The 15,706-nt window shown below is 44.6% G+C and overlaps 1 protein-coding gene across 1 annotated transcript in view; it reads left to right on the forward strand.

The window, feature by feature from the left end:
- The window catches only part of L3MBTL1 (L3MBTL histone methyl-lysine binding protein 1), a 38,704-nt gene that overhangs the window by 21,606 nt on the left and 1,392 nt on the right, over positions 1–15,706 (forward strand). The window contains exons 10-22 of the mRNA XM_066586801.1: positions 145–249; positions 2,006–2,141; positions 3,168–3,259; positions 5,311–5,462; positions 6,633–6,709; positions 6,848–6,933; positions 7,025–7,135; positions 7,312–7,426; positions 7,709–7,808; positions 11,565–11,729; positions 13,616–13,665; positions 13,804–13,949; positions 14,113–14,175. Of these exons, the coding sequence (XP_066442898.1) occupies positions 145–249; positions 2,006–2,141; positions 3,168–3,259; positions 5,311–5,462; positions 6,633–6,709; positions 6,848–6,933; positions 7,025–7,135; positions 7,312–7,426; positions 7,709–7,808; positions 11,565–11,729; positions 13,616–13,665; positions 13,804–13,949; positions 14,113–14,175 (1,398 nt within the window). The remainder of the gene's footprint in view (positions 1–144; positions 250–2,005; positions 2,142–3,167; positions 3,260–5,310; positions 5,463–6,632; positions 6,710–6,847; positions 6,934–7,024; positions 7,136–7,311; positions 7,427–7,708; positions 7,809–11,564; positions 11,730–13,615; positions 13,666–13,803; positions 13,950–14,112; positions 14,176–15,706) is intronic.

The raw sequence follows: 15,706 nt of genomic DNA on the forward strand, positions 1-15,706 counted from the left end.
TGGTATAGCATCTGTATTATAAATCTGTCAATTTCATGCCGTTTTCTTGCACAGCAGTTGCCACTCACGGGACTGGCACTGCTCAGATGTCATCAGCATAATGTTTTGTCTGTATGGCAAAGTGACCGATTCCTTCTTCTGCAGTGGCAGCTGGGAACTCAGCACAAGAATGGCTTCAAGGTGGGGATGAAGCTAGAGGGAATTGACCCCCAGCATCCATCCATGTATTTCATCCTCACTGTGGCTGAGGTGAGATGGACATAAACTGGTAAAAAACACTAGTGGAAAAAAGTCATGTAAACCAAACACATTGTGCTATTCCATCAAGACACATCCTGTAATAAGATGTATCCCTTAGGCTCAGCTCACATTGTGTTTCAGTTTGCACCCAGCTGACCCAAATGGCACCCGGTACGGAAGCATAGGCTTTAATTTACTAAGTTGACAACGCTATTCTGTTTGGCACAAATGTCAGAAAGAGATGGAAATCTGCTCAAATGGAGAACAAAGCCTACCGTTTTGGTTCCTGTTTTAGTATTGAACGTTTATTGCTTCTTCTGGATGGAAAAGCTTGGCGCTCACTGAAAGCAGTGTGAACCCAGCCTGAAACGGATACCAAAGTAGTCTTTGAGTCATGGATGCGTTAAACAGATGCCTGAGAGTGACATCACCCATAGGTTCCAATGGCATCCATTTAATGGCTACTTTCTATACAGGATGCATGTATTTCATATGGATAAGGAATGCCGCTGTTCGGCTTCAGTGACGGCCTCTGTTAAACGTTACATCGAGAGCTTTTCCCGATGCATACACTTAACGGAAGCCAATAGTGCAGTGTGAAAAGAGCTTCACAAAAAAGTCTCTTCATTGATTCATCATGCTTTAGAATGAACACTGTGTAAGTACATGCATACTGTATAGATGTATGTATGCAGTGCATAATGGCATTTAGGGACTCTACACTGCACCTTGGACTCTTCTTTTTGTGAACTGATGGGCGTTCCAGCCATCTTATGCTCAGCAATGTTGTCTTTAAATGCCTTTACTAAATCTAATGTTTCTTTAATGTGGCCCAAGGATGAGGGAATAGATGAAGGAATAAGTGAGAACTGCAGAAATACAAAGAGCCCAGGTGAAATGTTGGACACAGTCTGTAGCGATCAGGTTCTGGTTTGAAGTCCCTAGTTGTAACCGGTATGGGCGGGTAGCATAGTCAGGCAAGCCAGAGGTCGTACACGGGAAGTATCTGTTGCAGTACAGAGGAGCAGGCAGGTAGCGCAGTCAGGGGAAGCCAGGGGTGGGTGCACGGAAGCAATTATCTTTTGTTAGAGGAGCAGGCAAGTGGAGGAGCTTGACCAGAGGCTGGAAGCGCAAAAAGGGAGGGACAGGTTTATATAGGAAGACTAATTAGGGAAAACACAGGATGGAGCCAGTCAGGAAAACACAAGAGTATGGAATTAGGAGCAAGGAACAAGGGCAAGGTTTTGCATGGGAGCTATCAAGAAGACTGATAACTCAATCAAAAGAGGCGCCGCCTGGAGCACGGCAGCCCCTAGGTTTGAGTCCTGACACAGTCTCTTGATATAGATATGATGGGATGGAGCTACAATGATGATAAGTTGCCTGCTGCACCATTGACTAGTGTACGACATTGCGGCAGTTACTTCTGCGGGATGGACTGTACTCATTTTCAAGAAGGACCTTCACTTAACTCTCCTGCGCCCATTTGGTGAGAGTACATGGAGCACTTTTAGAAGACCACATTTTTTGTGTCATTCAACCTACAATGTGAGCACAAATTACTCTAGTTTCAACCTCAAAACTAGCTTATAGGGTTAAATCCAGGCAGCCTAGCAACTCGTGTCCATAATGAAAGCCTTTATGTCTAGAAAAAAAAGGTCTCTGTGCCACTCTGGTTCTTTTATTAGATTTGATTGTTTACTTTTGTTGACTTCTCAGAAATTGATCTTTTTTTTGTATATTTTCTGCACCTTTTATTCCCTAGGTGTGTGGGTTTCGAATAAGAGTTCACTTTGATGGGTATTCAGATTGTCACGATTTCTGGGTGAACGCCGACTCACCGGATATTCACCCTGCTGGCTGGTGTGAGAGAACGGGACACAAATTGCAGCCCCCAAAAGGTCATGATGAAAGGTTTTTACCTTGTTTGCACATTTTTTATTTTGTTTGTTTTTTACTATTGTGATGTAGAAAGAGCTTCATTCCATACAAATGTCTTATTATGGCAATAACCGCTGAGTGACAGCCAGACTCCACCGGCCCTCGACCTCCTATGTGCCAGACCATTTTTCTCATCCTGTCAAGCAGCCAGACCATTTTTCTGTCCAGTGGCTTCTTTCTGCGCTGCGGATGTGCTGCCCGGCACTCCGTCATGCATGTGCAGTAGCCGCCGATGCTAGGCGATGATGCGTATCCAGTGTACTTCTGCAGTGTTCACTGCAGAAGTGCCGCGGGACGGACGGCTTTCATTTACTTCAATGAAAGCGGTCTGTGCGTAGTCTGCACAGAATTGCAGCATGCTGCGATTTCTTCTCCACAAGCGAAAAATGGCAATCGATTTGCGCTCGTGGAGATGAAATCACGATTTGCTATAGCATGCTATTGGGGCGGTATTTGCTGCGGGCTGCGCAATGCAAATCCGTCCGTGTGACTGCAGCTATGGGTTTCACTCCGTTATACCAATATACTATTGATGGCTACAATACATTCACATATATTTGCCCTCCATACAGAATGCATGCTTATGGTGCAAATATACACACGTAAACTGCATCTTGCTCCCAGGAAACGCTGTATTTCTAATTAACCCCTTTATTTATTTCTAAGGATTTAAATAAAGGTTATGTTTTAGGGATGCAATTATGGGACACATTTTTTGCCTCATTGGGCAATTATTGTCTTGGGAGCACCTTCTGCAGTGTCAAGCTTACATCACATGCAGCATATCACTCCTTTATCAGCTTTCCTGCGTGTCAGGCCACTCCTTCCTCTTTTTTTCAATATGGGACACAATTTAGGGCATTTTTTTGCGCTAAAACCCCTCTTTCCACAGTTCTTTTGTTGCGACAAACTGCTTCTCTAGGTTTAAAAAGTCTTCAGTTACTCTTGTGGTAACATGTATCTTCATTGGTGTTCTTTGTGTGTAGGATATAAAGATGAAGACTTCAGTTGGACCCATTACCTGAGACTCACAAAAGCTCACGTGGCTCCTAAACATCTGTTTATAACTCCAAAAATTGTGAGTTCTGCACCTCAGTCATGTTATCATCAGCATACAGTATCATGGGCCAGGGGATCCCCATTCTCTCTATAAGTTGGACCCTTACCTGTGGGACGTATGTAGCATATCCACAGGATATACACTGAACGATCACTGCATTAGAAACACCTACTCAATAAAAGTTTGATCCAACATTTTGAGCGAGTATGGCTGTCAAACGTCAGGAAACAGATTCTACAAGGTGGCGAACATCCTCCATACTCAACTCGACCCATGCCTGCTGTAGTAGCTCTATCTGCTGGTGCATGTTTTGCAGATAAGCGGGAGCAGATCTCGTGTCCCTTTCCAGTATATCCCAAACATGGTCAATGGGGTTACAGTCCAGTAAGTCTGGAGGCCAAGGCAGTGTGGAGCTTTAATTGTTGTGTTCCTCCAACCACTCCCTAGTGATCCAAGCTCAATGAAACAGAACATTATCCTGTTAAAAAATGGCATGATGGTCGGGGAGAAAATGTTTGCAGATTGTCAGCTAACAGGTCCCTGCAGCGTTCACCATTCAATTATTGTGGTATGAAGACCAACAGTCTTAGGCCATGCCATGACACTGCCACAACTGGCATGTTGAACCACAATGATGTACCCATGGGATATGGCTTCATGCTGTTCATGCAAAATGTGAACCCAGCTGTATGGTTCAGCAGGAAATGGGACTCATCACTCCAGACAACCTTCTGCTGTGTGTTCAAGGTTCAATGATATGTTTCCTGGGTGCATGTGAGCTGTTGTTGGTGATAATGTGGGGTCATCTGGAGCACTCTTGCCAGTCTTTGGCTATTGAACACCAGTCGACACAAGCTACACTGCACGGTTATTGCGGAAATTCATCTAACTTGCCTGTCGTTGTACTGCTGGGTCAGTTGGTCCACTGTGGCACATCGTTGCTGAGATAGCAGATGTACCACCTGAAGCTCACCTCCAGGATCAACCATACATGGCCTGCCGCTATGTGATCTTCAACTGGATATCTATCCATGGTTCAACCAGTCTTGGTACACCTCTAACATTGTGGTTCAGGAACAGCCAACAAGTGTGACTGTTTCAGAAATACTGGCACCACACCTCTGGGCACCAATAATCTGCCCGTGGTCAAAGTCACTCAAGTCACCACGTTAACCCATGTCTGCCAAATGTTGCCAACGTCTGCGTGAAGGAAAGGTCAACACATTATCTGGGAGCAGATCATAACGTGGCGTTACTAATCACAAGTCACCCTCCAACTGTTCCTAATGCAGGGATTGTTCAGTGTATGAAGTGTGAATACCCATATGTGGTTTTCTGTTGTGTGGTTCTCGGTATTTCCCTACATTTGTGTAACAGCTCAGCCTATAACAGACAATAAAATCTGTTTCATATAGAGGTTTACACTACTGTAAAATAGACTATAGAATCCCATCTTTTAGTCACAACTCTACCGGTCTTCCACACTTCCATCAGTATATGATGCAATTGTCCATTATCCATTATTTGCTGTTTATAACAAGTCCCCTGGTGTATATCACCAGAACCAGTGAACATTCCTTGCAACACATGATAGAGCTCAGGATTATTCGTAATATTTACTTGGCATTAAAGGGAACCTGTCATCACCTACCGGTATAAGCACGATAAACTAAGTTTATGAGCCCTGGAAGTCGGTGCCGGATATATGCATCAGACTGATCTCTGCAGTCAGTGTGCATGCACCCTTATAGAGCCGTGTGTGTGCGCACGCCGACTACAGAGAAGAGTCTGATGTATGGATGGAGCACCGAAATCCAGGGCTGACAGAGAGGGAACGAGGAGCCAAGGGAGTATAAAAAGTACACCCCTGCACTCCTCGGACCCTCTCCTATAAGCCCATAAACTCAGTTTATGGTGCTTATAGCTGATGACAACTTCCGTTTAACGCTTGTGAGTAGGAAAGCATAATAAAAATGGCAATCTTTTTATCTTCCTACTTTAAGATCAAACATTAGTCTGGTGTTTCTGACCATTCTCACTGTACCTGGGATTTTCTTTGTCTTTATTAGGGTGCTCCCCCATCCCTCTTTCGAGTGGGTATGAAATTAGAAGCTGTGGACAAGATGAATCCTTCTCTGATATGTGTGGCCAGCGTCACTGATGTAGTAGAAGACAGATTTCTTGTGCACTTTGACAACTGGGGTGACACCTATGACTATTGGTAGGAATTTCTTACTAATTTACTGGCCTGGGGCAGATAAAAAATATGTTATTTTCCAAAAAGGGTGCTGAATTTTCACAGTGGAAATTCCACAGCAAAGTCTGTGGCAAAAACCATGTCAAAATCCGTACCAGTGGTGCGAAGTTCACCTTGAATCCATAGCAGACTTTAGTGGAAAGAGTAAAATCTGCTGCAGATCCATAGTGAAATCCGCATCAAATAGTGCAGATTTTGACGTGGTTTTTAGTACGGATCCACACCAACATCCGCAATGTGTGAACATACCCTTAAGTAAGAGCTAGATCAAGGAGCCGTTCCCTTTCTGTCTAACTCTATTTGGGGTGTCTTTATAACTCTGGAGCTGCCACAGAACAGCTGATTGCTGCAGTCAGCAACAAAAGTCACAAATATAATACAAGCCATCACAGAGTATCTCCTTTACAGTAAGTGCCAACAATGGAGAGGTCTGCTCACAGTTAGTTACACCATATACAGGAGGCCTATCATTCCTTCACTAGTGAATCACACCATCCGGATACCTCCGTGTCTCAGTACCAACAACTCTCTGCTGTGTAGGAACTGGTGTGTGGTAAGGCTTGTTCTTCTCCTCAGCTTGCTCTTTCTTTATAGGAGTAAGGCTGCCTGTCCACTGGCGGGTTTTCATTGCGTTCCCCACAGCGATAATCCGGCAGCGGGTAACGCAGTGAAAATTCTCCATAGCGTTGCTATGGAGAGCGCTTCCCCCCTGTCCACAAGTGGAGAATCATTGCGATTCTCCGCTCACGGCCAACAAAAGGCCGCGATTCTCCGTGGTCAGCCTATCTTTCAGATAGGCTGACCGGTGGAGATCCGTCTGCAGCTCCTGCTCCCGGGCAGCGGGATACCGCAACGCCCGTGGACAGGGGGCCTTAAAGTCATGAATAATAATTATTTCTTGAGACAAAAGCAATAAAACAATTACACTAAAGGCAAGACCTGGATGAAAAAGACAAATTGTATCAATACTGCATTTTAATGATCGGTCAGAGATAAACAGAGATTACAGCTTAGAAGGTGAATTATTACATACCGCTGTCATGACTTGCATATATGGGTAGTAGAATGCATTTTCAGATTCTAACATCAGTCTTTCTTGCATTAATGTGATCTATCCTGTCTACCCCTTTCTAGGTGTGACCCTAGCAGTCCCTATGTTCATTCTGTGGGATGGTGTCAAGAACATGGAAAGCCTCTCACCCCCCCTCAAGGTATTAGTGCACAAGAGCTATGGTGACGGCAGAGTAGAAGTAAAAAGTTTTAAAGCCATTCAGATATGAAACCATTATAGTATTTATTGGGAAAATATTGTTAAAAGTCCAAGAAGTAACATGACTGCCTTCCTGCAGATTATCCAGACCCCGATAACTTCACCTGGGAGAGATACTTGTTGGAGACGGGTGCCGCTGCCGTGCCTGCCCGAGCCTTCCACACTGTAATATTATATAAATTACTTGCCTATTTGGCTTAATTACTTATTTCTCCTCAAATGTTCCTCACTTATAATCCGTTTTTATCTTCTTAAGCGGCCCCCACATGGATTCAAAGTCAACGTGAAGCTCGAAGCAGTAGACAGAAGAAACCCCTCCTTGATCCGGGTGGCATCTGTGGTGGACGTGGAAGAGTGCAGAATAAAGGTGAATACATTAGTTCGGTCCATTATGTCACTTCCCCTCTCTATCATTACATGCATACAGCTTTTGTGGCTTGGACCATGTGCCCTGTGGCTGTTGGTGTGCTTCCATCTTATGTTGGGGGGCATGGGGAAGGGTTATTAATACTGGGTTTCTGACAACCCATCCCACCTTCCAAGGTTCACTTTGATGGCTGGAGCCATTTGTATGACTTTTGGCTGGACGCCGATCATCCAGATTTACACCCTGTGGGTTGGTGCCAGAGAACAGGACACCCACTGCAAACCCCGCTCAGTGAGTACTACGAGCTATGATTCGGTTGTGGATGTCTTACTAAAAGGGTTTACATGAAAGGCAATTCTAAACTCCCAAGAAGAACCCGATCCATAGATTGCATGCCATTTATGTAAAGGATCATGACTAGCACCTTACATATCAGTATGTGCCACGTAAATACAGCCACTGCCTACAGCATAGTAGTCTCCGAAATACCAGGATGACATCTGAGTCTGTCAGTGAAGACCTCTTGTAGACCGTCAGTAGCTTCCTCGGTTTCACTTCCTCCTCTTTTCGCAGGACACCGTGATTCTCCCAATTTATCTCCAGGTGCCTGTGTGTCCCTCAGCTGTAAAGGGATTTCTCACTCACGAAGCAACAAATATGGTTTCCAACACAGGTAAGACGCTGTTTTGTGAGCTTACACAAAATTGTGTGATTTTTGAGCGATGCGAGAGTGAGTGAAAACACGGAATTCTGAAACCAATGATTTTCAATGGTTTCATTCCCATTTGCCAGGATTGCACTCCTGCAATGTTGTGATTACAAAAATCATGACAGCATGTCCTATCTTTCAGCGTTTTGCGATTGTTTTTTAACGCCCATGTTTCCCTATGGAGCCACCTTTTTAGCGCAGCGCTCGTATTTGCGATTTCCATGTGACACGTTTTTAACATTAGAAAGTCCTATTCATGCAAGATTATTGGAAGAAAAAGCATCGCTGACGCTCCAAAAACACCTAAACAAACATTCCTTCTCCTTCCTATGTGGCTGAGGTATTTCATAGTTTCCTGGGACCACATAAGTCCACTAGACCAGCTACTTCGATCGAAAAATTGCTACATGAGGCATAAAATGAATGCTTACCTTAATTCTACCTCCCAGGTCCCGTAAACCATCTTTTCTTAGTTCCTGGGAGAAGGAATTGAATGTATCCCTCTCCACTGCCGACATTAGATTAATCCTACAAACCACCTTTGGTCTATCCCCTTGTATCCTACTCCAAGAAAGTCACTATAAGCTTTTAGTAAGGTGGTACAAAACCCCACAATGGCTCTTTGCATATAAGCTCGCCCCTCATAATAGATGCTGGAGATGTAATTCAGCTGAGGGCTCCTTCAGACATATCTGGTGGGAGTGCTCGGCCAGTGCTGTGTCCTGGAAGGATATAGAGGATGTGCTGTGGTCACTCAAACCAGGTTTCTCTATATCGGCAGAGATGGTCTTCTTATGGAAGCCTTCTGCGGATTTCCATCCTCTTAAGTATAGGTTGCTGGCGTTTCTCCTGGATGCGACAAAGGCTCTGATACCTCTCCTTTGGCTTCAGAAGACCTCTCCTACGTTATCTCAGTGGAGAGCGAAGGTAGATCTAATTTATAATTTGGAAGAACTCTCTAGATAGAGTAAAGGCACACATGATGGATTTATGAGGATATGAGGCCCTGGAGACAGATTGACCAAGACCTTTTATTACATAATTAGGTCTAATAATGAATAACAGGCTGAGGAGTTAACGGATGAGGATGCTCCTTTCTGTGCATTGGGCATGGAGTTCTAGCACTCTTTTCTCTAATAATCGACATTTGAGTGGACCTTGGACTTGGACAGGGATTCGGACTTAGACAGGGAATTGGCTATAGTTATTGATATTGTAGTAGGACTTACGTGATAAAGGTGGACAAAATGTTGGCTTTACCTCTAGGTTTCATTCTTTTCCCTATCCCCACTCCCCCTCTTCATTCCCTACTTCCCTACCTTCTATATCTTTTTACCCTTTTCCTTTTTAATTTGATTGGGCGATAGCCCATGGGTGATGATACAATAAAGTTTTAGGAGTCTAAGGGTGGACACCCACTTGCGTTTTTCTTGTTCGTTTTTTCACGCAATATCGCTGCGTTTTTTTCACGCGACTGTCAATGGGACTTTCTAATGTTAAAAACGCATCACAAGTTTGTTCTTTGCAATTTTTGTGCGATGCGTTTTTACCATTAGACAGTCCTATTGACAATCGTGTGAAAAAAACGCGCAAGAAAAATGCAAGTGGGTGTCCACCCTAACGAAGATCATTATTTGATGTAATTCTGTAGTAGCTCTATGTTATGGTACAAAAATGTATACTATGTTGTCTCCTATTGGGGAGATAGGTATGTTTAATTTGAAAAAAAATTCTAGAAAATTTGATTTACAAACCCCCCCCCCCCCAAACACCTGAACACAATTTTCTGACGGCAAAATCGTGATATCCAGTGTAGAGGAGCCCTTAGGTGGCCTTCAGATTTGTGATAAAATCATGCGATATGAGAGTGAGTGCAGAAATAGAAAACCAATGATTTTTAATAGTTCCATCCTTATTTGTGATGTTTTCACTCCTGCGACATTGCGATTCGAAAGAAAGAAAAATCACAGCATGACCAATCTTTCTGCATTTTGCAATTTTTTTACCGCCCATATTTCCCTATGGAGCCTCCTTTTTATCGCATTGCAACGCACGAATTTGCGGGAACAAAGAGGCGATTTTGCGTCGATTTTCTCACTGCAAAATCGCGATTGTCTGAAGGAGCCCTAAGGCTGGGTATTACATGCTGCGGTGACCGCATGTGTCCGAGATCCTCAGCAGCAAATAACCATCATCAGTAAGATTGTGCGCCCGCTGGCTGCTGTGTTGGTGGGGTTTTGGAGTCATGCAGTTACCGCAGCCTGACAGCCTTAGGGCTCATTCTGCCGGATATCTTTACGCCACGTACTACACACAAATTTTTTACGTGCGTAATAGACTGTCCATAGAACCCATTGATTTCAATGGGTTCATTCATATATGCGTATTTTCCATGTGATTTTAGATCACATGAAAAAAAATGTCCTATTTTGAAGCGCATTATGCACCGAAATAGACCATAAAAGTGATTGGGGCAGTGCAAATATGCAGCGAACACATAGGAAACCTGCATATTCACTGTGTATTTGCATATCTAAACAATGGCCCCCTCTGTGTATTATATTGCATGCATATTTACATGTTCAAAAAATACACAGAAGGGTCGACATTCTCCAAAAATATGCGTATTTTGGTCATGTACATGAGCTGTGTATTATGCAACCAAAATACGCTCACGCCCGTGTGAATGGGACATGTTAAGGATGCTTTTACACAACCCAGTATAATCCGGGTGAGGAGCACCGATCAATGAGATCAACGGCAGGTTAAATAGCCTTTACATAGGCTGACAGTCTAATGGGGATGATCATTCACAATCACCGGCTCATGTAAATGGCTCTTTATTATCTTGTTGATCGCCCTGCATGGCCGTTTACTGGAAAGGCTGGTAGTGGCTCAGAGGGTAATATTATGTAGTTCTTCCTTTACGTGATTCCATTCAGTTCACTGGTGAGCGCCCCCCGACAGACCTTATTAATTACAAGGATATAACATTCCCTAAATAAAACATATAGTGGGAGTTTTATTTACCATTTTGTGCCAGTGTGTTGCCATAAAAAGGTGATAATATTTGCATATTGTAGTCCTTTTGACCTTTGTGCTCCACTTGGCGCTTCTAAAAGTAGGTGGGGCTTATCCAAAAGGGTACGTGGTCTCTTGCAGCCCAATAGATTTCTTATAATTTATGTCCATAACTAGTAGATTGCATAGACTGCCCAGACGGGTCACATTTATTAAGACTGTGTATTAATAAACTTGGCACACTTCTCTGCAGCACTCTTTGTACTTAGGGCTCAGTCATACGGGTGCCGATCCGCCCGTGTTTCCGCAGGATAGGACCACTGCACTGCAGGTGCAGACGACTCTCCGCACCGGCCGATGGAAAGAACACATGGCCGGCAATGGAGCCGGTCATGCAGAGTCGTCCGCACGCGGTGCAGCCTGTGCAGAAACACGGGCGGATCGGCGCCCATGTGACTGAGCCTGTACTCTGGTATATGAAACTTCGGACTACGTAAATGACCCCCATAGTGTTTTTATAGTGCACTCTGGGCTTATGTAAGAAACTAGATGCAAATAACTGGAAATATACTTTTTAATGTAAAACAACTTCTTGAGGTTTTATAGAACAATGCAATGGACAAGACAGAAGAGAGAATCATCAGCTGCTCCCGTCCATCCTGCTCAAGTCCTTCATCTTTCCTATGTTTTTACCTCCAGGAAGTGCCCTACTCCCGGCTGCGATGGTTCTGGCCATGTGACGGGAAGATTCACAGCTCATCACTGTCTTTCCGGTTGTCCCCTGGCTGATCGTAACCAGCAACCAGCAAGAACCAGGACTCCTATCCCACTGCCCCCTCGGAGGAAATCCAGACACCATGGCAGGTGACAGATCCTTGCGGAATTGCTTTTTCATCTGTAGGCTGAGTCCACACGAGGCGGATTTGCAGCGTAATTCCCGTGTGGACGCTCTGTACGGTGATCCCGCAGCATTTACAGAAGCAGCAGAGTGGATGAGATTTTAAAACTCGCGTCCACAAGCTGTGGAAAAAATCCACACAAAACCAGTGTGGAAATTGACCTGCGGTACAGAATTAATTGCCGTTTCTGCTGCAGAATTCACCTCTTCTCAAGGGGGTGAATTTCACACAAAAATACACAATAAAACCCGCACCGAAGGGTGCAGGTTTTGCGGCTGACTCTTCAGTGCTGTACTGCTGCAGAATGTCTGCTGTGGATATTTCGCAGCATATCAGCCCTGTGTGGACCCAGCAGAACTTGGTGCAGAAATCAAGACAGTTCATTCTACTGGGAAGTTATGGCTTATGGATATTAGCCAGATGTTGTCAATGTAAAAAACATGATAATGCCAGAATGAAAGGCTGTGAGAAGGATGCTCAATCCACAGAGCCATTCACAGACATGTTTGTCTATCAGCATCTTTTGGTGTAAACTAAATTCTGCAAAGGTAAACTACACATATCTTTAAATTGCAAGGAACAAGTAGTACAGCCAAGAACTGAAGTGTTAGGGCCCATTTACACAGAAAGATGATCGCTCAAATGGCAGTTTGAATGACAGTTTTCAGCAATCACTTTGCATAAGCTCTTAAGTGGCTAATTAGCTACTTAAGAGTTTATTAGCGTGTAAATGAAGGTGGCTGCTGTATGCAGAAGACAGCGGGAGCGCTGTCATCTGCCTACAGCTGCTTTGTTCACTGAGCTGGCAGCTGGTATCCAACTGAGCGCTTCAAGCGGGATACCAGCTGAAAGAATAGTATCAGCGGTATCCCTCTGAGAACTCAGCGTGCGGTGCTGATAAGAGTCATCACTGACTTTTAGGGCTTATTCAGACGACCGTATATCAGCCGGGTTTTCACACCCGGCTGATATACGGTATCTCTCTCTGTAGTGGGATGAGGCTGGAAGAGCTGGGAGCAGTGCACTGAGCTCCCGCCACCTGTCCGCTCCTCGGCACTATTGGCAATGGGAGGGGGTGGGATAGGGCAGAGCTAAGTCCCAGAACTTAGCTCCGCCCCAAGCCCTCCCAGTGCAAATAGTGGCGAGGGGCGGAGAGGGGGCGGGAGCTCAGTGTACTGCTCCCGGCTCTTCCAGCCTCCACCCCCTGCAGAGAGGGACGCCGTATATCGGCCGGGCATGAAAACCCGGCCAATACACGGTCGTCTAAAGCCGCCCTTAGCTTGCTAAAAGTTAGCGATGAACAAACAGTGCACGATGGCCGCATGTTAAGACACAACGATTATCGCTTAAAAGATGGCTTTTGAGTGAATTTTGAGCGATAATCATTGTGTCTAAATGGGCTTTTAATGTTGGATTATGCAAAACCGAGCACTAATCGTTTAGCGTAAACACGGCCAACAAATGAGCAATGTACACTAATTTGTTCACTTATTGTCGGTCATTCATTTTATGCAAATAAAATCCGAATGATGATCGGCCCGTGTAAACAGGCAGTCATTTATCTAGATCTGCCTGTTTACTCTGGATGGAGGCGGGCAGCTGGAAAAGATCCCTGGTTGCTCCGCCTTCATTCAATGATTGATGTCACAGGAGTGATAATCTGTGGGACGACTGTGGGGCACTTAAGCATCTGATAGTCGTCTTGTATAAAAGGACCCTAAAACCATTGACCTTGTAAAGTCCTGGACATTATTACTTGTCCTCCACATCGTGCCACACTGGGCAGCGCCATCCTACACATTATATCTTTATGGTAAACTCCTTGGTTATTAATGTTTTATCCTATTATAGAATTGGACGTCCTCCTAAATATCGCAGAGTGCAGCAAGACAACTTTCAAGGTAAACCATATCAGTAAAATGTACTACTTGGAAGCCGAATTGCCTCTGTTTGGTTTGGTCATGACATATCTAAATGAATCACCTCTATATATAATATATTATTGTCTTATGCTGCAATTCTCTATTTTCTGTCTCCAGACCCAGTTCACCAGTCCCTTTTTATGTCCGCCATGTCTGTCCACCCTGATCGGGCCCTTGCCCACTGCTGGGAACAGCACTGCCGACTATTGCCTGGTGTGGCTGGTATCAGCGCTAGCACGGTGTCTAAGTGGAGCACAGAAGAGGTATTCACTTCCCTGCAGACCCTGCTATGTGCATCATGTCCGTGCTGAGTGAAGGCCAAGATGCTAACCGTATTTTTGTATAGTATATATACTGCAAAAAAAAAGTGTCATTTTGGATCTTTGACTCTATTTTATAATAAGTAAAAATCTTTTTACTATCTAGGTGTTCAACTTTGTGCAAACACTGACAGGGTGTGAGGACCAAGCCCGACTCTTCAAAGAGGAGGTGAGATCTCTGACTCTTCATGTCCTAATGGTTGCCGTAGGAACATTGCAATCATTGTTCATAATATGCCCAATACCAAAAAGTATAAATACTGATATTGAGATGAGAAAACGGCATCTTTCTCCTGCCAGAAACAGCGCCATTGTGGTCTGTGGTCTGTGTCTGGTATTGCCAATCACAGAACATGGCCATATACTTACTGACTAAGGAGGGCGGATAGCTGCATCCTCTTATCATGCAGGAACCCTGTCTGGTATTACAGCTCAGCTGATTTTAATGGAATGGGCTGGAGGGTTATACCAGGCATAACCCACACTCACTTGAATGGGGCCAGCGGTAGTTCCCTTGAGCAGCTGGTACTTGAGCAGAAAATTGTCTCAAATGGTCAAATAAAAGGTATCTATTGTATAAAGACATCAGTTGTACCAACGTTTGCAGCACAGATGGGTGGATATGATCCTGGATGACAAAGTGTCCAGCGGGCCATGTAAGCACATCAGCACACTTGTCACTCTTGTTCTGCGCACTTGATAATGACCGATAATAATGTATCAGCTGTGATATGTGCATGGTAGCCTCACTGCTTGCTGCGCTGGCATCTGGTGATGCTGAACATATAGCGAATGTAGAGAAATGGTAAGTAGATGTCTTCATTAGATAGGTGACATCCTCCAAGTATTTGGTGCAATGTTTGTGTTCTACATCTCCAGGAGAGGTCCAGATGTAAAAAGAAGAGTCAGGGTATGTGCGGTGTGTCTGCAGTAAAGATAGATTTTGTTTACATCTCATTTCTGTAGAAACATCTTTCACTACCTACTTATACACTGATCAGCCATAACACTAAGGCCCCCCGCACATGGCAGAGCAGTATTCTGCATGCGGAATCAGTCTCTGGCAGCAGTGGTGTTCGCCCGTACCTGCTCTGTTGCCGTCTTTTCTGTACTGCGGATAGACCCGGCGGATAGACCCGGCGGCTTGTCGTTGCACATGCACAGTACAGGTTTCACCCCCACACATCGTCACTAGGCGCACCATCACTATGTTCATTGCAGACAAACCGCCGGTCGGGCGGCTTCCGTTGACTTCATTGGAAGCCGTCCATGCAGAGCCCGCATGAAAATTGACCATGTAGCAATTTTTCCTCCGTGAGTAGAAATCACAATTGATCCGCTCGTGTGTAGGAAGCAGCGGATCTCCATAGGAAGTAATGGGCGGTATTTGCTGTGGATTTGCCGTGCGGATGCCAATCGTGGATTCCACAGCAAATATCCGCAGAAGGCCTAAAGGGATTGTCTAAAGAACTAAAAAAATAAGTAAAATGCAAAAATATGCAAAAATAATAAGATAGGCTATACTTACTAGTCTGATCCCCACCACCACACTTTGTTTACAGGGATGCAATGGTAATGTCAGTATATACCATGTGACACCTGCAGCAACTTGCTGGCCCCAACAGTCTCATCCCATTTACTGCTGAGGCGAGTGATTGGCTGCATGTGACCGCTGCAACGATGTAAACAATGTCTGGCAG

Source organism: Eleutherodactylus coqui, chromosome 13 (genome assembly GCF_035609145.1).
Source record: "Eleutherodactylus coqui strain aEleCoq1 chromosome 13, aEleCoq1.hap1, whole genome shotgun sequence".
Taxonomy (NCBI): Eukaryota; Metazoa; Chordata; class Amphibia; order Anura; family Eleutherodactylidae; genus Eleutherodactylus; species Eleutherodactylus coqui.